Source organism: Emydura macquarii, unplaced genomic scaffold, assembly GCF_026122565.2.
Source record: "Emydura macquarii macquarii isolate MOO-44397 ecotype Brisbane River unplaced genomic scaffold, CSIRO-AGI_Emac_v2 contig_3348, whole genome shotgun sequence".
In the NCBI taxonomy this organism is placed as follows: Eukaryota; Metazoa; Chordata; order Testudines; family Chelidae; genus Emydura; species Emydura macquarii.
The window spans coordinates 5,174,552-5,199,124 of record NW_027133485.1 but is presented as its reverse complement, the minus strand read 5'-3'; the positions used below and the strand labels follow the sequence as shown (position 1 = coordinate 5,199,124).

The window sequence follows — 24,573 nt, the reverse complement described above, 5'->3', positions numbered from 1 at the left end:
TCGGGGCCTCTCGCATGATTTCAGAGGCAAGAATCGGACTTGTGGTGCCTGGGAGAAAGCTAGGAGGCTAACCCAAAACTTGGCAGTAGCGTTTCTCCCCCCTTTTCCTCCCCTTTATTTTTTATTTTGAAAAACATTGGTTAAGTGTCCACTGCACTCTTTTACAGTGTTTACTGCAGGAAAACATCCAGCAAAATAGCATTTCCTTTTCTTCTTGGAGAGGTTGAGCAACAAAAAAAATCCCTTCCCACACATCAGTTTCTTATTACGAGCAAGTTTTGAGCCTCGTTAGGGCCCCGTGGCCAAAGCAAGCGAAGGGCTGAATTCAGCGGAACTGTTTGTGGAGTTAAAAACAGCCCCAGAAAACCCCAGCAAAAAGCAAAAACTCAGCCCGACGGCCAGTCGTTTCAGATGATTGTTTCTGTCCTGTCATTGCTCAGTTTCACTGGGGGGGATGTAAAACATCTAGATGGATTTATTTAGTGCCTGCTAAAAAAATTAACTTAAAAAATCTCCTGCCGGGATCAGCTGGTCAAAATCTGTTCCAGGTGGGGTTAGCTAAGTCTGATGAGGCTTCCAGATGAAGGCGCTCTCATCTCTGAAGGTTTCTCCGAGCTTGGGACCGTTGAGATTTCTCCATTTCTTGTCTTGCTCTTGGAGTGGTTTTGCGGGTGTCGGGACAGCCGTGGGGCTAGTGGCGTGATTGCTTTAACGACACGTCGTCAGGACACACACGTACTCGGAAAGTTGCTTCGGGGTTGCTTTGATGCACCAGCTGCAGCAAAAGGGGACGGCATTCTCCTGTTCCGCATGTTGCCTTTGCCCGCGGTACTGCCACCAGACACGTTCCTTCGTGCCACCCGCATCGTCTCTTCACCGGACCTTCATTCCACGCCTGCCACTTCTTCCCTGCCCTGTCAGCCCTGCTTCCTTTTCCTTTCCATTTAGCTGAGCCCCACCCCCAACTAAACTAACCCCCCCCCCCCCAAAGTGTGAAATGCATGTGATGTTTGCTGCCACCACATCCATTGCTCTGCTGGTGTGTTCTGCCCCTTCCCCCACCCTCTGTCTGCTCTGTCTCTGTAAAGGGTATTTATTGGCTCCTTGGCTCCTTGTACTGCCCCTGGTCTCTCTCTAGCCATCATGTGTTGCTCTTTGGGGCAGCCATTCGCACACCCGTGTGCTAACGGAAACAGACACACCTGGCACACGCGGTGTGCGACACACCCAGGTGTTTACAGCATGGGACGGGTTGGCTGAAAGCAGACTCTGATGCTGATTTTGGGGACCAGCTGCAGACATTTCTGCCCGTTCCCTTCACTGCCAGGCTGGATGGGTCACAGCAGCAAATCCTGGCGCTAGATCTGGAGGCACAGACAGCTGGGATTCGGTTTGGACCCAGCTCTACTACGCATGGGTCTCGCTTTACTGGTCCTGCTCGCAAATGAGCACTGCTGTGCGTTACGCACTGGGCCTGAACGTACCTCCCGGAGCTCGGCAATCCCCTGGCCCCGCATGCCCACTGCGATGGATCGGAACGGATCCTAGCGGGGACAGCAGAGCAAGGTTCACGGGTGCGGATGAGCGGATTGCGTCCGCGTGCATTGGGCATATTACTCACGACTGGCTTCTTTCACTTCCAGAGGCAGCGGTGTTGGTGCCCGCTCACCTGGGGGCACCATGTGGGGAGCCTGGGCCTCTGCTCTCTGCCTAGCTGGCCTCTTTGGCACCTGTACAGGAGGGGAACTCCTTGCATCGCAAGCAGGTAAGAGCTGTGCTTGGAATGGAATGGCTGGAGGCTGGGGCTGCAGGGCCTTGGCAGAGCCGTGTCTGGGGAGTCCAGGACTGGCTGGCAGGGGGGTGCAGGGCAGGAATGAAGAGCATTGGCAGCACCGTGTGTAGGGAAGGGAGGGGTCAGCGTGTGCCGGGGGTGATGGGTTCAAATCCTAGCGCCGGTGTGTTGCAGTGGGCGGCACTGTGTGGGTGGAGGGCGGATTAGCCGCAGCTTGGACAAGTAACAAAACGCCGCTCCCCCATTAAATCTGTCTGCGCTCTGCTGCCCACACCCGCCGCCCCTTCTCCTTCGCTGCGCACAGACCATCTCTGTGCAGAGCTGTGGTGCTTTCCGGCCCCGCGGTTGGCTGGGCCATCCCTCAGGGCGTGAGGCCCCGGGCCATGCCCCCCGGTGAATTCCCGCAGGGTCGGTGGCCCCCGTGAGTTGCGGGTGCCCCGGGGGGAGATGGCTGCCGGCTGTAGCAGGATACCGAGGAGGGGCTGCTGGGGGTCCTGTCTGCAGAGCGACCTAGAGCTGGCTCCCTCTGGCTCCGTGCTGCTACCTGCTCAGTGGCGGGGCTCGTCTTTAAGGTCTGGCTGTCCAGCCGACCCCTTGTGTGAGCTCCAGGGAGACGTGGTCCCCCTGGGGCTGGTTTCCTCCTCCGTAGATGTTCAAGGGGGCCTGGGCAGTTGGAAAATTCTTCTCCCAGCTGGGATCCCTGGCTGGGTGCCAGTCTAGCTCTCCCCTTTCCTGCCCCTCTGTCCGGGAGGGGAGTGGGGCTGGGCACTGCTCAGCACCTTGGCATCGATACGTGCCTGTGCCGCCCCTCACCTCCACGGGCTCTAACGCACTTTGCAAGTGCCCACGAACATCACCTCCCGCCTGAACTGGCTGGAGCGGCATTATCCCCGAGCGATCGCTGGGGAAACCGAGGCACGGAGCAGGGCTGCTGCGTGCTCAGGTTCACGCTGCGAGTCGGTGGCCAAGCTGCAGATGGAATCCCGTTTTCATGCCCTCTCTAGGCCTGACTCTCCATGGCGTGCCCCAGTGCTGCCCTTTGCCCCCGGGCAGCGCCCTGCCCGACCGGAAGGGTGGTGTAGAGAGACGGGGCAATGGAAGTTCAAGGCCTAGGTCTTTCCATGGCGGCTGGCAGGCCGGAGGAGTGGCGAGGTTCCTGCCCGCTCCCAGCTGCCTGCCAGGAGATCTGCATTCATGACAGAGGGGAGGGGGCCGAGCCAGCTCTGTGGGAGCCGTGGAATCAGTCCTTTGGAGAGAGACTCGGCGGCTCTGGGGACTGAGCTGAGCGGCAGAGATGCGTTGCTAGCCGAGAAGGCCTGGGGGTTAAAGTGCCGGAGCTGCCCTGGGTGAATCCTTCCTCCTCCGGCTCCCGGGGGTCGGCGCGCTCAGTCGAGCATCCCATAAACTGCAGGGCTGGCCCCAAGTTTGCTAGCGTGGGAAGGCAGAGGATGCAGCCCCCGATCCCAGCAGCGCCTCCCACTGCCCTCTTTGCTCCTTCCCCCCTAGCCCAGAGCCTGGCTCGCTTTGGAGTCGGAGCTGGGCAGGCTGCCGAGCCGAGCACCGGAGCGTGCGCGCTCTGCAATCTTGCCGCGCGTGATGCTCGGGAGCCGACTGGGGGCCGCTGCGGGACTCCGTGAATCACCGCAGGCTGCGAGGGCTGGGAGCTGGCAGCCACGCTGGGCAGGGCCGCAGCCTGCACTGAGGTCACCAACGGGGCCTCCGCTTGGAGCAGATCCCTCCTGCTATCAGTGGTGCGCTCCCTGCCAGCTGGCCCCGACAGCCCCCTTCGCCCACGAGCACGTGTCCGAGCTCGGATCCTAGGCTCATTAGGTCATCGTGTGCCTCCCCTGGCCCCGGCCAAGTCCAGCTGCTCCCCGTGGGGTGTGCGTGAGGACTTGGCGCCGGCTGGGTTTCTGTTGTGTTCTCTGTTACTACAGGTCTTGGGCCCGGGATCAAAGGGAGACACTGGGAAACGCAGGGGGGAGCCCCCGGGGAATAGGCCATAATTTCTCTCCTGTGAAGCGCTCTGTGGATATTAACCGAGCCAGTCGTGGCACGCCCTGGTCCTGCTAGCCATCGCTGTGCAGATAGGGAGCTAATGCGGAGGGCTAACTCAGCCCAGGCCGCGGAGAAAGCTTTTGTCCCCAGTGGGGATCTGAGCTCTGGACTTGCCGGGCTCCTTCTGCCGGGCCAGGCTTCACTGTCAGCCCCCGGCTTCCAGTGTGCACGGGCCACGCTGGGCGTGTGCTTTGCACGTGCAAGCAAGCCCAGGCGCGCGGAAGCGATTCAAACGCTCGCACCAGCGGTGGGCTCTGCACCTGGCCAGCCAGACGGGGTTTGCAGGAGTAAAGTCGGATGTGAGCTGGGAAGGCCAAGCGGCTGGCGAGCTGGCATTGGAATACAGCTGGGATTGGGCTCCGTGACCAAGCAGGCTTGCATGCTGTTAAACTGGTTGCTTTGTAGAGGCGCTGGCCCAGCAAGAGGCAGCCAGCTGGGAGGAGACGCTTGCAGCGGCAAGTTACTCAGAATATACCTGACTCCACGTCTCCTCCCTGGGGAAGCCGACCAGCAGGGCCCCGCCACCCGCTGCTGCTCAGAAGAGGGGCTCCAGGAATAAGAAATGCACCGATCCCAGAGCAAAGAACGCTGGCTTTGAAATACAAGGAACGGGCAGAGCGTGCCCGATGGGAGCCTGTGACACGGTCACGCCTCCCCTGCCCCTGCTGGGCGGTTCGTGGCAGTTTACAGCCTGTCTCCTGTGCCCCTTTTCCCACCCCGGGTTCTCTCCTTTATTCCTCCTGTCGGCCGGCGCCAGCGCCCCACACGAGTGCGGAAACACGAGCAGCTGTTTCAGATCGTCCCACCCTCAGCGTCTGTTCTGCAGAACAACGTTGCAGGGACGTACTGCACATCTCGGGCAGGGAAGGCAAACTTCGCCTCTGCTCATGCGGCGTGTGCTGTGGGTTGAGTCTCGGGATGGGATTCCAGCTGCTTGTGACTTGGTTCTCGGGTGTTAGTGAGTGATCTGCCCGCTCCGTGGGAATCGCATTGAGCAGATCGTGAAGGGTTTCGCCCGTGTGTTTTCTCTTTCTCTGTTTGCCATCTGCCCGTGCTCTGCTGTGATTGGTGCCAGTTCATTTGTTGAACGACTTCTGCAAATAATGCCTGGTCCGTGGGTCACTGGGGAGAAATGGTTCACTGGAAACTGGGATGGGTCGAGGTGGCTTTGATCGGACCTGGGTAGCCAGATTTGCAGAACAACTCAGAAGCATCGAAGTGGCCCAGATTGGTATGGAGCTCTTCTGACAATCCAGCCCAAGGGCCACATTCTGTTCCCTGACTGGGCAAGTGCCTCTTATTATATGCATTACGGTAGCACCTCCCAAGGCCCCATCGCCCCAGGTGCTGGACATACACATGGTGAGAGACAGGCCCTGCCTCAAAGAGCGCACTCTCTCCAAATGGGACAGGCAGGGAAACCGAGGCACAGAGAAGGGAAGTGACTCAGCAGCTTAGTGACTGAGCTGGCCTAGAACCCAGGTGTCCTGGGCACCAGCTCAGTGGCCCATCCACTGGGCCATGCTGCCTCTCAGGCAGACATCGGGTTACAAATTCAAAACCAGCTTCTGGGGAACAGTCTCCTGGTACCTTTGCCTTTTTCCCTGGGGTTTGGGTGAGTTTCTTCCCGCAGCGCTGGGGGACCTGCAGGCGGCAGTGGAGAAGCCCGTACCCTAGACTGTGGCTTCGGGCAAAGCGCAGTTTGGCTCCAGCTGGCACAGGGTCTTTCATCCCGGCCAGCAGTTTTCCTCTTTTTCTTTTTCTGTCCCTCCTGGCTTCTGCTCCCCTCCTCCCCAGCTTTCCCATCGCTGTCATGGGGCACTGGCAGCACACTGCGTTCAGAGGGGGGCTGTGGTGTGGCGTTACCCGGGGTTGGTTAGCTGAATGTGCCTGGGATTGGACGGATCTTTGGAAAATGCTTCCAGCAGAATTGGACCTTGGAAAACAGCAGAGCCGCATGGTGGCTGGGCTGGGCTGGGGAGGGGAGTTGAGATGCTTGTCCGATCCCTCTTGGGGGACCTTGTGAGCCCTGGATCTCTGGGTCCTTACAGGCCTGTCTGGTTAGAGGCCTCCCTGCTCCAGGCGTCTCTTCCCCTCAGCCTCCTCTTGTCTCACACTCTCCAGTTCCTTTTCCCCAGCTCTCTCTGGCCCTATTTTGCAGTTGCTCTGTTCCTGCTCTTGACGACAAACTCAAGAAAGAGATTTGGAGTCATTGTGGACCGTTCTCTGAACACATCCGCTCCGTGTGCAGCGGCAGTCCAAAAAGCAAACTGAATGTTGGGAATCGTCAGGAAAGGGACAGATAATAAGACAGAAAATATCATAGTGCCTCTTTATTAATCCATGGTACGCCCACATCTTGAATCCTGCATGCAGATCTGGTCGCCTCATCTAAAAAACGATGTATTGGAATTGGGAAAGGTACAGAAAAGGGCAACAAAAATGATGAGGGGTATGGAACAGCTTCCACATGAGGAGAGGTTAATAAGACTGGGACTTTTCAGCTTGGAAAAATGACGACGAAGGGGGATATGCTAGAGGTCTATAGAATCATGACTGGTGTGGAGAAAGTAAATAAGGAAGTGTTATTTACTCCTTCTCATAAGACAAATATTAGGGGTCACCAAATGACATGAATAGGCAGCAGATTTAAAATGAACAAAAGGAAGTATTTCTTCACACAATGCACAGTCGATCTGTGGAACTCCTTGTCACAGGATGTTGTGAAGGCCAAGATTGTAACAGGATTCAAAAAAGAACTAGATAAAGTCATGGAGGACCGGTCCCTCAATGGCTATTAGCCAGGATAGGCAGGGATTGCTGTTTGCCAGAGGCTGGGAAGGGGCGATGGGCTGGATCATTTGATGATCACCTGTTCTGTTCATTCCCTCTGAAGCACCTGGTACTGGCCACTCTCGGAAGACAGGATACTGGGCTAGATGGACCTGTGGTCTGACCCAGTGTGGCCGTTTTTATGTTCTTATGACCAGAAATGGAGCGGGGCAGAAGGGTGCCTCTAAGCTGCCTTTCTGCTCCTGTATTCCTGGGTCGGCCTGGCCCCCAGTGAGAACTGGAACAGTCCCCAGGTGATTCTGATGTACACTCTGCTTCCTGCGGGTCCCCTATGGGCCCTGGGAAGCAAAGAATCCTAATGGCCGGTTGGCAACACACGCACCGGTTGCCAATGCTGCGTGCTGGGGTAGAGCCGTGATGCCAGCCAGCTCTGCCTGTCCAGAGAGACCCCCAGCCCAGCGGGCTCTCGGGGGGCTGTTCCCACCCCCTTTAAGATCAGAGCAGCACTGAGAGGCACTAGCTCTGTCTATCTACACCGCTGCTAGTTTGTAGCATCACGGCTCCAACCCCACGCCTGGTCCCTGCAGCGCCCCCCAGTTTGTGCCCTGGGCAGTGGGCTGGTACTTGCCCCCTTTTGCTGGGAAGCTCCCGGTTCATTATGGACGCCCTCCCGGCAAGAAGCCCCCGGCTCGGCTCTGCCCCAGGGACTCTCCCGATGCAACCACTGCCATGAGGAGCACTTCCAAGCCCTCGAAGGGAGACGGTCGCCTCCCCGTCAGAGGGGATCCCCCAGAGCGTAGAGCACCTCAGCTCCCGCCCCAGGCACCGGCTCAGGGGCTGAAGGGACGTAACCCCTCACTAACCCCTGGGGAATGGAAGAAAGACCCCCCAGGCCGTGTCTGCTGTCCTGTCTCTGGCCATCTAGGCTTCCCACTCCGACCCGGCCTGCCGCCAAGCAGGGATCACGTTCGGTCACCCTGACTTGCAGCTTGTTTTTCCCAGGAGTGGGCCGGGAGGAGCAGACGCCTCTCATTGCGCGGCTGCCTTCGTCCCTCTGCATCCTCCCACTTGGCTCTCAGCTTCCTGGCAGCAGGCCTGGCCAGGTAGCAGAAAGGGGGGCGTTTGGGGGGGAGATCCCAGGCAGACAGTGGCATCCAGGAGCAGAGGAAGGTGGGTCGGGGGGTGTAATTAATCCTCCGGCCCCAAAGGAAGCTGACTTTTGGGGGACGTTCGAAACCCCCTATTGCAGCTCCGAGCCATCGCTGGGTTCCTGCCGCCACGAGGCTCGAAGGGATGGAAAGGGGTGAGTCGGGAGAGATTCTAGGGCATGATGTCCAGGAGGAGGGAGAACCCATTTAAAATGACTTTGTAGTGGCCTCTGAGGCCGGCTGCCCTTCGCCAGCGGCCCTGTGGTTCTCCAGGCTGGGGACACCACAAGATCACCTAGTTAGCAGCTGTCTGCACGCAAGGGACCAGTGGCCCTGGAAGGGGGTGGGTGCCCCCCATCGCAAGCCCACAGCACGTGGCTTTCTTCAGCCACCCTAGTGAGCGTGGTCCGTGCGTGGGGAGGGGGGGGTAAAACATCAACTCCGAGAGCAGGAGTCGGGGAGGATGTGGGGGCGACCCCAGGATGAAGGGATTTCCAGGGCAGCCAGGATCTGCCCTCGCTGGATGTGTTGTGTTAAATCCACTCTGGCCCACCAAGCTGAGCATGTGAAACTGAATAAAACCCTTTGGCAAAGGATTGTTCCAATAGTTTGAGGGGGGGTGTGTGTACGGGAGGGGTGGGGGGGGGGGAAATGATCCTGGCTCTCTCTGTCAGCCGCCAGCGTGATTGATGGGCATAAATAGGATCCGTCCCCAGACAGCAACGGCCCTGCTGGCTCCGAAGCGGGGCGGCTGTTTCTGCTGAGGGAAGATGTGGGGGAGGGAGGGTGCACAAAGCTATTGCATAATTCGGGAGAGTGCGGGGGGGAATCTGCTGAGGCTGGAGCAACTTAATTGTTTTCCCAGCATGGCAGAGTAGGGGGAACTTCTGAGACAAAACACCAGTGCAATGAACCCGTTCAAAACATGCCAGCACAAAGTGCCAGATGACGAGCCCTGGAGATTTGAGGCTTCTGGTTATCAACAGAACAGGGTCAGGACCGACAGTTGGGGTGCAGAGTCCCCCCCACCACTGCTGTGCTGGTGCACCTCCCCCATGAGCGGAAGGAGCCTCTGCTGGATAGGGGCGGTCTGTGGATCCTGAATGTCTCTGCTGGTATCGCCAAGACAGCCACCAGTTGGGCTGGGGCCACCCGTCCGCTCTGAGCTGCACTGGGCCCCTCCAGACTGGTTACGCAGCTGCCAGGTGGTAGCAATATTGGTTGGCTTGATGCAAATCTGACCTGATACCCTAGAAGCGGGTGGGGCTTCATAGTCTGTCACCAACCCCCCCCGACCCCCCGAGTCGCCCAGACTCCCAGACCAAGCCACCTTCACCGTCGCCTCTCGGTGAGCAGCCGGGGCTTGTTTCTGTTGGTCATCCCGGGCACCTGCTCCTCGGGGCGCTGGAATTCAGGTGCCTGCCAACTGGGGACGCACATGCGAGCACGCGGCTAGCGCGCGGGGAGCCACCCGGCCCCTGGGTTCCCACTCGCCCACTTTGGCCCCTTGTGCCCCCTCTGTGACTCGCTGGCCTTGTGAGCTGACGGCCGTCTCTCTTCCAGGGCAGCGCTGTCCACCTTTACAGCAGGAGGGGCTGAAGTTAGACGTGACCGATGACAAGCGTGTAAACGTAACGGGTGAGTGAATGTGCCAAGCGGCCCGCGTCGGCTGGCCGTGCTCCTGGCTCTGCAGCACCATCCTCCCTGCAGCAGGCCAGGAGTCTCGTGGCCGGGCTCTCACCTGTGTCCCCTCTCCCCCTCGCTCTCCTGCAGGCTTTAATCTCATTAAACGATTTGCTCTTCTGAAGACCTCGTCCGTAAAGAAAATCCGCAACCCCAAAGGGCCCCTGATCCTGCGGCTGGGCGGCACGCCCCTGGTCCGGCCCACGCAGTAAGTACCCCGTCGGTCCGCCTGCTGCTGGCTTCCTCTTACCAGTGAGTGGTGAAGGGTTAACTGATATAGGGGCAGGGGAGATCAGTTCCTTTCCAACCCAGGGCTGCTCTGGCCTGCCAGAGCCCCAGACTTGAAGCAGCTGATTGACAGGAAATGGCTGGACGCCCCAGCTGAGAGTGTGGCCCTTTCGTGCTAGGCGCTGTACGGACACACACTGCAAAAACAGCCCTGCCCTGAAGAGACCGAGCACAAGAGGGAAGTGTCGTTACTTACCCCCATTTTGCAGACGGGGAAGTGGAGGTGCTGAGAGCTGGGAATCAAACCTAGATCTTCTGGGTCCTAGGCGAGGCCATCCTTCTTCTCACTCCCACCCTGCTCTGGTGCACGAGCAGCTGGGGTTGCACTGCGGAGAAAGCGAGGGCTTCTCTGGGCCACGTGCTGTCACCTGGGCTGGATTCTCTGTCTCGTTTGGACTGGAGACCGGCCGGAGCTGCATTGCTGATTCCACCCCTTTGGTTAGCACCTGTGGCCCGGAGCTCTGCTCCTCCTCCTGCATACCGATGGGCTCGGGCCTTGCCTCTTCTCACAAACAAGCTCTGGAAATCCCAGGGCTGCTGCTGCTGACTGTCCTTCTCAGTAGCGGACAGTTTGTCTGCACGGCCGGGCTCGACGCGCCGCTCCAATGGGTGTCACGCTTGAGGGCCCTGCTGGATGGAGGGAGCAGGGGCGGTAGGGGCAGAGCCTGGTGAAGTCCCCAGACTTCACTCCCCTCTCCACCGCAGGTGAGGTGTGGAGCATTCATTCCCTGGAGGTGAATTTGGACCCTGCCATCAGTCTGTGTGTCTGCTCTCTTTTGTCCTGGCCTTACTGGGAGAATGACTCCAGCAGGCTGACGCTTGCCCTCTCCTGCAGTCGTGGGCCAGGCCCCGGCAGTCGCACGGCTGTCGCTGTGGTGTTTTAGGGCATTACTCTACAATACTGTAGCACTGGTAAGAGATGCTGTGACGTTGGCTCCAGGGGAGCCGTGCTGAGATTGTTTAAACAGGGCAAACTGCAAAGACGGGGGCAGGCAAAGCCCTAAACACTGGTGGCTCTTCTTCCATGAGATATACTGAGCCAGCAACAAACAGCTCACTGGTCATTCAGAGACAAAACTACAGTAGTCTTAAAACTATCCCACCCCATGGCTAGCACCCAGATAGTCAAGTCAAGTATGCTGGGGATTACTGAAAACCTTTATCCATTATATGTAAAAAAAAGTTCTACCAATCCCAAAGGATCGGACACATTACCAAACAGGTCCATGAATAGTTTAGCTCTTACCCAAATACACGCTTCAAGCCAATGCTTATTAACTAACTAAATATTTATTTAAAAAAAAAAGGAAAGAGAGGAATAGTGAAAGGTCAGTGTGCATACACAGATGAAAAGAAAACTCTCAGGTCAGTTTCGAAGTAGAGATGATAAGTGAGTTGCAAAGTTCTTCAATTGCAAAGTCTCTGAAATTACCCAGGTAGCTTGGGGCCGTCAGTCTTTGTTTAGAACTTTGTTAGAAATCCAGTCCAGAGAAATGAAGCCTAAATAGTCCGTGTGCAGAGTTAGTTCAAATTCTCCCATGAGAATTAGCCGGGTGATTCCATGCTGGTGCTGGGATCCCAATCTCGTGATCCAAACTTTCTTTGCTGGGATTGGACAGATTTGAGATAAAAAGGATCAGTCCACTAGAGTCTTTTATAGATCCGTGCAGGCTGACGGATATCTTCGTGACAGCAGGTCCCTCCTTGAACAATTACTAGATGGTTGCTTGTGGCTCTGAAGTACCATCTCCCATATCCTGAGCACGTTACATTAGCACCCAGGCGCTTGGCCATTTACAACCATTCACAGGTATTTACTACTGCAACTTCAAAGAGAAATACAGCCAATAGTATTGTTACATGCAAAGTTCCATCTAAATGTTAATCTGTTCCTAATCACTAGAACCGTGATAGACAGGAAAGCAGTTTATCTACATTGCTAACCTCTTAACAAGATATATTTAAATAACATCAGATAACTACCAACAATACATTGGCATATCCAAGCTCTAGTCTACGTGTAAGGAATGACCCTCACTACATTGTATTTTCCTATAATATGTCTCTAAAGGTCAGATTTGGGCCACGCAATTTGTCAAGTTGCTTGGCTTTTTCTGGCCCCGTGTCACAGATGCGTTACTCTGCTGACTGAGACTCCTGACTCTAGGCTGCTGTGGTATATATTTTGGGGGTACCAGATGTTACTCCGCTGTGTTAGAACCGTTAATGTAGAACGCTGCGGTATTATTACGGGCACAGAGGGGTAGCCAGTGTGATGGCTCTGTTACTGTAGAATACTGTAGTATTGTGAGAACTCCGACACGGCCTTAACTATAGGCTCACGACCGCTCCACCATCACTGCTATTTGGGCCGGCGGTTGCTCCCGGGTGGGTGAAGATCTAGTGTTCTAGAATACTGCTATCGTTTTGTAATCAGGTTTTCCCAGCTTCCAGCCCCTCTCGCTCCAAGATTCAAGCATTAGAGAGGAGAAAGCGATGGCAGGGCCCGCGAGGCCGGCAAGACACAGCGGCAGGAATTGCTTCCCCACTCGCTTTGTTTCAAGGGACAAGGTCAGGCTCATTAGACCTCACAAATCACTTCTCTCAGCAGCCGCTCCTCCGTGCAGGTACAAAGGGTCACACGTCTCACAGTGCTCCGCTTTCAGCAGATGTTCGGCAAAGGAAGCTGGGCTGGGACCTTCCGCGGCCCGCCTCACAAATCAGCCACCTCCCGTGTTGAATGGGGAGCTGCTTATTCTGCAGCAATAACAACTCCCATGTCTGAGGCTCATGCCGGCTGCCCAGAGGCATCACATGGCACCTCGTGGGTTACAGATCTTGCAGCTGCCTCTGGGGTGGAGGGTAACAGCTGAGAGGTGCATAGCACAGTGGCTAAGGGAAATTCTCACCAACAGCACCAGGAAAAGCCCCTGCTCTTAGGAAACTGTCCTGGTGTCTTTTACGTTCACACGGAGCAGGGAAGGGACCCTGCCCGGCGTTGAGCCATTGCTTCTCTGTTGATTTCAGACCTGAAATATGTGGCTGCAGCAGCGCCTGGGTGAGAGGGGAAGGGCGTGTTTGGGCGGGGAGAGGAAATCTGGTCCTCGGGGCCTCCGGCGGCTGCATGGCGAGCTCTGAGCAGCCGGCCGTGAGGATAACACACTGCGAGCTGTGTGTCCTGCGTTCCTGTTAGAGAGGCTGGGCTGCATGCAGTGCAGAACCCAGGTCACCCCCCTCTTTGCTTCCCATCTCATGGGCTTTTCGCCATCTCCGGCTGCCCTCCCCCATGGTCATACACGGAGCCCCCCAGCACCGTGGCTCCCGCAGCTCCTTCTTCTGCCTGCCCTCGCAACCCGGGGCAGACACCCTGATCCCAACCCAGAGCGGGGAAACTGTGTCACCGATCCAGGAGGATCCTGCCTTTGACCTCCCCCAGGTCTCCTTTAAGGAGCCCCCCCCCTCCAGGCAGCAGGTGCCCTCCTGTGGCATTTGGTGCTTGATGCTATTTAAAAGCCTGACTCTGTGCTATGGAAACTGGTGTCTGCAGAAAGCAGGAGCAAGGCGGGTGGGTGAGGTTAAGATCATGGAGCTAAATGCAGCATCTCCTTTATGTTACCCCCCACCCCCCCGGCTGGGTGGGATGTCTGTGATTGGCCGGAGGGCTCCCTCTCCAGCTTGGAAGATACAGATCAGCTGGCAGCCGCGCCCCTTCTGCACACCAGGCTGGGCTGGCAGAACAGGTTTGACTGCCCACAGGGCAGTGGCTCTAGGGAGGTAGGTGGGCTGGTGGCTCGCAGGCAGGGGATGCGTGGGTGTCCCAGCTACAGGGGCGAGGACATTAATCCTCGAAAGTAAATCATGCGATGAAGCAATTCAGCCAGGACGCTGGCCAGGGCCTTACGCAATAGCCGCTCTGTGCGTTTGTTTTCTGTCCCAAACTTGGCAAGCCGCTGGATGGGTCTAGACTGGTGGATTGAAATGCTGAACGATGACTAGCCAGGCCGTTCCTTTCATCGGGGGCTGGCTGCTTGGAGACGCTGGTGTGCGTGGGGCAAGTCAGGAGCGAATCTGTCTCCTCGCAGCTGCCAGCTTTAAGAGCAGAGGGGGAAGCGGGTTGCGAGGCCCAGCGCCCTCAAGGGCAGCGTATGATATGAACAGCTCCCAAATCCAGCTGGCTCATCCTGTCCCCTGACCCACCTCTAGCAAACTCCCGCTCCCGGTGCAGGACAGACCCAGGTTGGAGGGGTACCCGACCCTGAGGAAAGATGGCCCAGTCAGTAGGGCCCCAGCTGGAGACTCAGGCTGAATCCTGGCTCCACCACTGACTCCCCAGGTGACCTAGGGTGAGTCACTTAGTCGCATCCAGCGTTTACTGCTGATTTCTCTTGCACTCCTCCATCCTGGCGCTATAAAGAACCCCCCAAGGAAAACCGAAGGGGAATTTCTGAGGTCCCAGGGAGCCTCTTTCCTTTTGATTCCAGTAACCATCTGCTTCTTCCCAGGGGAGAGCTCTGGCATCCTGTCTGCACTCAGCCAGGCTTCCTCCCAGCCTCTGACCGGGCATAGATTCTGCCGGTCCAGAAAGGTTAATCCCACTCCCAAACAGAAGCTGGGAAAATACCTGGCATGGCAGACAGGCGACCAAGAGCTGCCTAGATCCTATTGGCAAGAGCGGGCTCCAAAACAAATATTTCAGAATGTTTAATGAAGCCCCGCTCGCTCGCTGTCGAGTGCCCTGGAGCGCAGCACTTGGGAGGGGACTTTCTGCTGCGGATGAGCAAACCGGGTCAGGTAAAATAGGAATCTCCTGCCCTTGAATTTTCCACCCTCTGCCCCATTCGAGGGCCAGATTCAGACCCTTCACGTGCTGGAACAAGGGGATTGCTGTCCATGGCGTGATGTGAAGGCTGCCTGGTTTCCAGCCGGCAGAGGAAGGGCTGGAATGAGAGAGAGGAGGGGTTAGATTGTGGACTTAATGCCTCAGTTCAGAAATCTAGGGGGAAAACCTGCTGGCAGGAGATCCCCAGCCTACACGTAGGAGAGTCCCGACGTGTGGCTGCCACTCCAAGCTGTGTCTGAACCCCTTGTCTTGTCCCGCGTCACCCTGTGGGTTGGTTGTGTCGTTAAGGCACTGGACTGGGGCTCAGGAGACCAGCTGTGCCACACCCTCCCTGTGTGACCCTGGGTCAGTCACTTAACCGCTTGGTGCCTCCATTCTGTAACACGTCTGCCTTTCCCCCCAACACTCGTGAGCTCTTCTGGGCTGGGACGTTCTGTTACTGTGTGTCTGTGCAGCACCTAGCACTGGAGGATCTTCAGCCGCGACTGTGATACAAACAGCAGCGGTGCCCGCCCCTCCCCGCTCCGTCTAGAATGGTCACGACACGGAACGGCTCCTGCGAAATCCTGGGCTCTCCGGATCCCAGCTGAGTGGAGAAGCAATGCTCCGCCTCGCAAGGATGGGTTGAGTTCTGCCAGGCATTTGGGTGCTGCGGCAGGTCAGTTGAGCTAGGTCTCCTGCCTTTGAAAAAGTGCCTTCCCCAAGACCCAGCGATCAGCGGCAGGCAGTGGCACAGAGTGCGGCTGGGTTTCGCAGCATGGATGAACAAAACCTGCCTTAGACTGAGTTCCCTGCGTCTGTCCTTCACAAAAGGAAGGTCCGGGAGTGACTGGGTTACGCTCTGCAGGTACTGCTGCTGGGAACACATATTTGATAATATGCTCTAGCTAATAACCAAGCCCTGAAGGTCTAACATGATCCAATGGCTGGAGGCTGAAGCGAGACAAATTCAGACTGGAAATAGGGTGTCGGTTTTAACCGTCCGAGTAATTAACCATTGGAAGCGTGAACCAACGGTCCCAGGGAATCGCTGGCAGTTTCTGTCAGGATTGGATAGATCTGCTCTGGGGAATTTTGGGGGCTGTTCTCTGGCCTGCGTTGAACAGGAGGTCTGACTGGATGATCACAACTATGCCTTCCGGCCTTGGAATCTATGAACCTAAAATCAGATCCCTTGTCTGTTTTGTTGCCTCCTCCCTCACTGGGTCTGTCCATGCTCTTCCATGGTCCCCAGCGCTATCAGATCCAGGAGAGCAGGTCAGGAATATCTGATGGTCAGTGGAAACCGAAGCAGCGTGCAGGAAAGAGGCGGTTTTGATTCATTTCCCGTTTTGAAAATAATGTGAACCCTGCCCCCACCCCAAAGTTCTGAAATTGTCAAAACGTCCCAGCTGCCTAATCTCACCCCAGAACCATTTGGGTCTGGATGGGCCCTTCACTGAGCCACTCTTTGGGCTGGTAGTGTTTGCCTGGAACACCCCAGCCTGTTAATAGATGTCAGCCCTGCAGCAAACGGGTTAAGGTTCTGCTTGTTACTTTGCTTGGCTGTAATGGATGCGGGAGAGGCTTTCTGGAGAGAGAGGATCTAGGGTGTGGGCTGAGCTATCCTAAGAGAGGAGCCCTAGAGGCAGCCCAGCCTGGGGAGAAGGCTGGAGTGGATGTTTATAGCTATTAATGAAGCTGAGCCCTGGGAAGGGGGGGAGGTGTGGCCTCTCTAAACCATGGGGACTATGGCCATTGAGTAGGCTGGAGAGGCTGTCCTGTTTTTGGTGCAGATGAGTGGTGCTACACATTGCGCAGACTTAGCATGGAGGTTGGTGCCATGTGGAAGGCAGAGGTGCGGAGCCCTCACCCCCTACCTGAGCTGCTGGAGGGTGACTGGCTCATAAAGCGCTACCTCTATCTCCTCTTTCAGTGGCTGCTTTCAGTCCCGTGGGTTTTCTCTTCCTCTCTCTTTTTCCACTGATGTCTTTAGCTGGCTGCTAAAGTGATCACAGCTGGGGGGCGGGCCCGGTCTGCAGGGGTATTAGGCTCATCTTTATCTCTGGCTGCACCATCGCCGACCCTTCCTGTTGGTGCTCGCTTGCTGGGCTGAGTCATGGACTAGGTATGCAGTGGGAAAGCAAATAAGGAGCCAGGGCAGGCAACCTGGAGCTTGTCTCCATGCAAGGGTGGGAGCAGACCAGTTAGTTGATGCCTAAGGACTGATTGCACCATGCCAGAAATGTTAACGTGTCTCATTCCTTGGGCGGGAAGCATCTCCCTGCACCTCAGGCTTTTGTACCCAGCCGAACGGGGACTGGCAAGGAAACCATCTGAACAGGGTGAACGCCTGCCACGGATCCTCTCCACAACCCCTTGCTGCGCCCTCTGTAATGTGCATACAGGAATCATGTCACCCACCCTCAAAATGCACCCCCCTCTGGGGTGGAACGCGGCAGCCGCTTAGGTCAGGCGGTGAAGACTCCTTTCACCTAGACTGAAACTGCAGGAGAACTTCAGAAGACAGAAGGGACCGGACAGTTCTCTGGGGTTAACACTCCCTCTTGCCAACTGCCGGGAGATCTTTAGTGGCTGCAAGTATTCAGGGCTTTGGCTTTTCATCTCCAAAGGCGGCACCTCCAGGAGCACAACTCCCCTGGTGCCACGTGGGTTAGCCGTTGAGGCCATCCCTCCCCACCCCGGCCCCCAGGGCTGTGATGTCTTGGGGTCTGCTGTGGGTTACAAATGAACCCTAGACTCCGCCAACACACGTACACTGAGTCTCCTCTCTGCCTCCCGTGCCTGGGCGCAGGGCAGGAGTTCAGTCCCTGCCCTACCAGCACGGTAAGTGGCCTTGTGGCCTCGGTTCTCAGCAGGCTGGTTTCGCGCCCCAGCTCCGTTAACAGCTGCCAGCGCCTGCTGCTCTCTCCCCTCCCCCAGGAGTGGGGCAGGGATCCGTGGCCCGTCTTGCGGCCCCGTGCCCAGCTCCTGCAGCGGACTGGATGGCGGAAAGGAGGTTAGTCTCCCGAGGCAGCCGAGCCCCTTGTGCCTTCAGTAAGGTGCCCCTAAGGTGGCTGAATGGTGCAGGCACCTCCTCCGGCCTCAGCTGACTTGGGCTTTGATGGAGGTGGGGGGTGGCTGTCTGTCTGTCTTTCCCAGCTGCCCCCCAGAGCTGGCTGCATCTTGGTGTCAGTGTCGGAGGAAAGGGGAAAATGTTGGGTGAAGTCCGGCCCCAGGCTGCAGAAAAGGGTGGTCCTGGGGGCGGGTCCGAGAGAGGATGCTGCAGGGAAGGGGCTGGTCTGGGATTTTGGAGATCTGGGGTCCAGTCCCAGCGCTGCCACTGACTCCATCCATGACCCTGGACAAGTCCCTCCGTCTTTCCCTGCCTATAAAGTGGGGGCGAGGATACTCCCGCTGTCGGCCTTGTCTGTTTAGGCAGGGATTGTCTGTGCAGTGCCCAGTGCGATGGGACCTTGATCTTTAGGCCTGCTCCCCGGGAACCTTCCATGCACACCCCTTAGAGAGCTGCTGGTTCCCAGCACTGTGCTCTTCTACAGCGAGTGACCTGGATGGACGAACCCCTCTGCAAACGAGTGACTCGCTCCTGGGCAACGTTGTGCAATTCGGCAGCTGGACCTGAGCAGCGCTCAAGTTAATCCGATCCGTCCTGTGGACCCTCCACACAAACACGCGCGCTGTGTCTGATCTCTCTGAGATGCTCAGAGCACCAGATGGTGGCAGCTGCTGCAGCGAAAGAGGAAGAGGTTTTGGACGCTGAGCCTCTGCTTTTTAGCTTGAGCTGTTCTTTACTTAGAAGAGAGGGAACTTCTGGGCCATTTTTCTGTTGTTTTTCTTGGAGTTGGGTCAAGAGGGGGAGTGGAAAATGAGAAGCGACCAGCCCCTTGGTCAGGGAAGGAATCCATGGGAAGGAGTCAGAATTCATTTATCAGCCAGCCTGGGCCAGGGCTGGCGTGAGTGCGACCGGCTTCCTTCCTCCGCTTAGAATTCAGCGCGAGACCCTGGGGTGGCGTTTTGTGCTTCAGTGTTGCGGGCTTGGTGGTGATGTGGGTGTCTGGGAGGTGTGTGTTGGGAGATGTTTGGCGGGGTGTGTGTCTGTCTTTGCTGGGAGATGGTTGTGTGTCTGTGTGTGTGCTGGGCTGTTTCGGTGCACTGGGACTCAGTGTGTGGTTCTGACTCGCGTTAGCCAAAGCTGGCCCCAGGCCTGGAGGACAGACAGACCTTTCCGCACCACGTGTGGTTGGCTGGCCGTCACTTGCCATTTCTCCTTCTGTCTGCCTCTCATTGATCTTCTATTTCATAAGCGCTGGCATCTCCCGTGCAGCCCAGCGCCCCGAGGTTTCTCTGCTGGAGACACACACAGCTCCCGCTCCCCCCCCCCAGCACACCGGCAGTTCCTGTTTTGATCAGCTTCTCTGTTTGCGCTTTGTCCGGCTCGGCGGCCCCGGGCACCCCAGGCTGCCGTGTCGCTGACGGAGGAGACTGCCTGCCAGCACAGATGTAAACAGCAGCCACAAAGCTGCCTTCACAGGGAGAGCTGAGCTCCTTCCCCCCCCCACAACACACACACACACACACACACAGCTGCCCTGCAGGGGCTGGCAGGGTGGCCTTGCTGTGTACGCTGTGCACAGCTGGGTCTGGGAGGGATTGGGTTGGGAGTTGTTTCCTTGGCCCCCGCGGTGCAGGGGGCTGTACTGGGCTAGAGCAAAGGAGGCCCAGGGACCTGTATCCCTGTCTTGGACCAGCTTTGTGTGGCGGAGACTTGAATAAGGAGAGATGGGGCTAGAATTGCCTCGCCCTGGGAGGAAGGCTCTGTGTTTGAGTCGGATCCAACCAAGGCCTGTTCCCTGCGTGGGGGGCGGAGGGGACTAAGGGTTGCAGGAATCCGCTGGGGCTGGGCTCTACGTCTTCCTCTCGTCTCTGCCGAAAGCCTGTGTCCCACGGGCCCCTTTTGCGAGGCGCCTGGGGTTGTGCGTGACAATTACGTTCTCGGGGTCTGTGAATTAAGGCAGGTGGCCGGAAGGTGACGGGCACAACCAGTAAGTTGGGGTGCGCTGGTCCCGCGGCAGTCAAGAATCTGGGGGTGTCTAGCGGATCGGGGCCGGAGGGTGGTTGTGTGCCAGGCCATTGCCTGCAGAGGGACAACAGAGCCCGTGGGGGCTGAGAGGGGAGTGCCTGTGCCGCCTGTGGCCGGGATTGTCAGGGGGCTAAACGAGGCTCTCTCGTGCCAAGAGCGGGGGTAGCGAGGTGCCCCCCCAACCCCAGGCACCCCCAGGGAGCATCACGAGGGGGAGGGGGGGGAACTACCTGTCTGTGTCTGTCCCACTTGTGCAGAGCCACGTGCATTGACACGCACACGGCTGCCTGTGTCGGGGTCTCACGCTCAGACCCACGCGATCCATGCCAGCTTCTCACGCCCTCCGATCCGCCCATGTGCGCCTCGCTTACGGTTCCAGGCAATTCCCTGGGGCCCCCAGAGCTGCCTCCCTATCTCCTCTGAAGTCCCTTTCCCTCCTTCCTCCCTCTGCCCTCCCAGACAGGTGTTCCCCCACGGCTTGCCCAACGAGTTCACGCTGGTGATCACTTTGCTCCTGAAGAAACAGAGCAGCAAGGAGAGCTGGTACCTTTTCCAGGTCACCGACCGGCAGGGCTACCCCCAGGTACCTCTGCCTGCACTGCTCCCTTCCTGCCTCCTCTGGGTCTCCCTCCTTTTTCTCTCCTGCTGCTGTGTTCCCCTCCGCCCCCGCCAAGGCTGCTACACCCCCAGGCACACGGGATCCCCGGAGCAGCCCAACACAGTCATGGGGGCTACAGATCAAAGAGACTTGGGTTGTCCAGTCCACCCTGCTGCCTCTAGTGCTTTGCCGCCGGCATATGAAGCCACTGCAACATTCGCACTGGGCGTTGCCAGGGGCGGGACACCGGGGCAGCCTCCTGCTGCTGCTGTCGGCCTCTGACTGATCCCGGGGGGCTTCCAACACCCTGCCGGTGCCAGAAGATGGGGAGGAGGGGCCATGCCCCCAAGGAGGAGGGATGGCCCTGCCCCCATTGCCCCAGGCCGACGGGGATAACCGAGGCAACAGCAGTGGGTGTGAGGGCTGCAAAAGAGTTGCACTGAGTTTTGTTCTTCCAGGACGGGTCTCTCCACACCCAGTGGTTAGTGATCCCCCTCCCACGCTCTGGGCAGGATCCATCTCTGCCCGGGGGCCGCAGCCGCTGGCATCCGCTTGGCCCAGTCCCCGCGCCCGCCTGTCTGTCTGTCTGTCTGTCTGTCTCCTCCCTCGCTCTCTGCAGAAAGTGGCCTGAGCGAGCGCGTCTCCTTTGTGCCTAGCTCTCCCTAGGAATCAACGGCAAAGACAGGAGCCTGGAGTTCCAGGCCAAGGCCCAGGAGAAGGAGTTCGTCAGCGGCGTCTTCACCGGCAAGGGGGTTTCCTCCCTCTTTGACCACAAGTGGCACAAGATGGCCCTGAGCGTGCGGAGCCGGGTGGTCTCCGTCCACGTCGACTGCAGCTACATCTCCTCCAAGCCCCTGGAGCCCCGGCGGGGCGTGGCGAGCGAGGGCAACGCCTTCCTTGGCCTGGACTCCGTGCGTGGCATGCCGGTCCCGGTGAGGGCCCCCTCCCGGCCCTGCCCCCCCTCCCGGGCCTCTCTGCGTACGCACTGGCTGCACGGTTGGTTTCCGGCTCCCTGGCCCTGGCCTGTTCGCAGCGGCGCCGTCGGCTGCCAGTAGCAAGGGGAGCGAGGGGCTGAGAGCCGGCCCGGGAACCAGGCTGTGCGTGGCCAGGGGCGGGATCCTGGGTCGGGGGCACCTGCGTGGTGGGTGCAGCTGCCACCTGGCATCGCTCAGCAGCGACCCCTCCTGGTCCGTTCAGGAGCAGCATCGAGCTCTGGATGAGACCCTCGGGGCTGCATGGTTGTCCGGGGGGGGCCCTGCCCCTTACTTGCCCTGCTGACTCCTAGAACTGTCCTCCCTGAGCCAGCACTCAGAGAACGCTCAGAGACGACAGGAACCCCTGCCTGGGCTGGGGGCTGTGCGGTCCTGGCCAAGAAGAGGGACTCTGGAGCCTGTCCTAACCCCCCCCCCCAGCTCTGCATAGGCCTAAGGAATAGTTTCACTGCGCCATCGAGGCGATTCTTTCCAAAGCCCTTGGGAGCCTGGTGCTGTGCTGACTGTCTGGCTCCCCCCTCCCCCCTAAGAAGGTCGAGATGCCCCTTTGTGGATCTGATTGTGTCCACCCGTCTGTCTCCCCCGCTGCAGTTTGACATCCAGCAGGCCCACATCTACTGCGACCCAGAGATGGCGATGCAGGAAGGCTGCTGCGAGATCTCGGCCAGCGGGGTGAGTTCTGCGGGCGCTCTCCATCGCCCCACGGTGCTGATGGGGGTAGGGGGGCAGCTCCTGGAAATGGTGTGTGTCTCTTCACTCCCTGGGGGTTTGTGGAGCCCAGGCACTATCCCTCCGGGGTCCTTCGCTGGCCCCCGTCGCCGTGTATCTGAGCATCGCACAGTCCTTGCTGGTTTCCATCCTCACGTCCCCCATGTGGGTCAGGGGATTCTCCCCATTGTCCAGGCGGGAACTGAGACCCAGAGAAACTCAGCGACTTGCCCAAGGTCCCCCATGGGTGTCCACTTCCACTCAGCTGATCCACAGAGCAGCAACAGCACCACCTGCAAGGAGACCGCACGCTTGCCTCCCAGCCCCATCCTTGCTCCTGGCTGCAGGGGTCGGGGCTGGCCGGGGACATTCCCCAGAACCCATAGACTGGATCTTGGGCATTTGCCCTGCTCCTCTGCAGCCTGACCCTGGCCACACGCAGCAGGGCAGGCCCCTTGCTAATATCCTCCTCAGCAAGCTCTGCCGGCCCTGGCGCTGCTGACATTTACAAAGGCAGCAAATAGCTCAGTAAATGCTGAGGATCAGACGCCTCCTCTGTGACTCCGCAAGAGCAAAACCTCACGAGTGCTGCAAACCACTGGGGCCCAGGAAATGCCCCCAGGTGCTCTAGGGGGGAATTGCCACAAAAGATGCAGCACAGGAGACGGGGTACTCTCTCCCTTTTGGCCAGGCATGAGCTGGCAGTCTAGACAGACCATGATCGGCCACTGGCCCCAAGTTCTTGAGGGGGGCCCAGCTGGCAGGGGGTCTGAATCCGCTGCGCTGCCAGCAATGCACAGAACCGTCTGTCCAGCGCTAGCCAGGAGCTGGGGCTGTTCCTGTGTCATGGGGCTGAGCTCAGCGGGAAAGGGGGGCCTTGGCTGCCCCACGCTGGAGGCTTGGCAGCTGTGACAGCCTTCAGGTCCCTGCCTTAGCTCCCGGGGTGTAACCAGCACCTACTTCCCTTCGAGCAGTGCCTCCCTGAAGCCTCCAAAACCCGGCGGCAGGCCGAGGGCATCCAGAGCAATGACCTGATCGAGATCAGCCCACGGTCGGAGGGCAAGGTGTACACCCGCTGCTTCTGCCTGGAGGAGACTCAGGTGAGAGACCAGGCGCATCACCCGGGGGGGGGGCACCTCCTGGTCAGGACCGGTTTATGCACCAGAACGCCTGATCCTCTCTGCGGGGCAGGAAGCAGGGGCGCTGGGAGCTGGCAGCCGAAACTAGACAAGAGTGTGCGATGCCCCCCTGGCAGCAGGGCCGGCCAGCGCCGCTCGGGGCTGCTGGGGCAGAGCAGGGGTCAGGGAGCTGGGAGGTGATGGTGCCTCTCTCTCGTATGCCCCTACCTGGACTAGTGTGTTCATTTCTGGACACCGGATCTTGGCCGACTGGAAGGCGTCTAGAGAAGAGCTGGGAAATGATCGGTGCTGGAGGGGTTGCCGGGCTGAAATAGCTGCATGAGGCGTGTGAAGTGACTAAGGGTGGGGAGAGAGAGACTAAGGAACCCGCGTGGGAGAGAGGGATGAACGGGACTCTTGTGGGCAGGCCAAACCTGCTTCTAGCTGCAGGAGATGTGGGGCACTGGGCCGAGCGTCCCAAGCAGGGATGTGCTGGGGGTGAGGGGCAGGTGCAGAAGCTTCAGGGGAGCAAGCAGGGTTCGCCAAGTGGGGGTGCGAGGGGCACGGTCAGTTACCCCCTGAAATGGCGCTTCGCTTTCTTTCTTTCCGTGCACAGCTTTGATTTTCTCTCCCTCCTTTCGTTGCCTCCCACCAAGCGCAGTCATGCTCTGGGCAGCTCAGTTCTGGCACAGAACGCTGTCTGATCCATTAGCCTGCCACTTCCCAGCCTCCCCCTCGTCCCCCGCAGCAGAGCTGCCAGCGCTCACACAGCAGGTGCAGATGGAGAAACCCAGCAGGGTGCAAGTTAAAAGCCCTGGTGAAACAATGCAGGCCTGCCGCTTGCCATCACTAATGCTGCCCTGATAGACAGTGTGGCGTGCGGGGGCACCAGCTCGCTGGCCCCGTGACATCCCTGGTGGAGCATGAGACAGGATTCTAGACAGGGCCAGTTTCCTTTTTCCAGTCTCTTTCCTGAGCTCCCTTCTGTCTCACTCTCTTGTCTCCTGCGCCCTGAAAAGAACCACCCCCTCTGCCCTGAGAAGTGGGACGCCGCCGGGTATCTCTCCGCTCTGTGGCTGGAAAACTGTGCGCTCGGCGTCTGCCTGATTGTGCCCAGCCATTTCTTTCTCATCTTCCTTGGCCAGCTGAGGCCTGTGTGGGGCTGTGAGACCCGAGCCCCGGCAGGCCTGCCTGGCTTTCTGTGCCTTTCAGCATGACCGGCTGGGACCGGGCCAAGTAGGTCTGCTCTCCTGCCCTTGACGGCGGAACCCCATTCCTCCTGCCCCGTTGCGTTCACTGTGTCGTTAGGTGACATGAGTCTGCCCGGCCTCAGGCGGCCCTGAGTCCCAGGTACCCCCTCTCTGCACCTGTAGAGGTGGAGACAGATGGCGTTTAGAGGTGGGGGCCATTTGAGGGCCAGTGCAATCCCCAGGGTCCATCAGAACTGCCTCAGGGTTACTCCAACTCATTCTCTG

The 24,573-nt window shown here is 58.4% G+C and overlaps 1 protein-coding gene across 1 annotated transcript in view; it reads left to right on the top strand.

Moving 5' to 3' along the window:
- The first annotated feature begins 756 nt into the window (after window positions 1–756).
- Window positions 757–24,573, top strand: part of COL16A1 (collagen type XVI alpha 1 chain) — a 76,459-nt gene continuing 52,642 nt past the window's right edge. Inside the window, 8 exon segments of the mRNA XM_067533719.1 lie at window positions 757–828; window positions 1,644–1,765; window positions 9,355–9,429; window positions 9,565–9,682; window positions 20,142–20,265; window positions 20,937–21,212; window positions 21,864–21,944; window positions 22,955–23,080. Of these exon segments, the coding sequence (XP_067389820.1) occupies window positions 767–828; window positions 1,644–1,765; window positions 9,355–9,429; window positions 9,565–9,682; window positions 20,142–20,265; window positions 20,937–21,212; window positions 21,864–21,944; window positions 22,955–23,080 (984 nt within the window). The 5' untranslated portion in view covers window positions 757–766.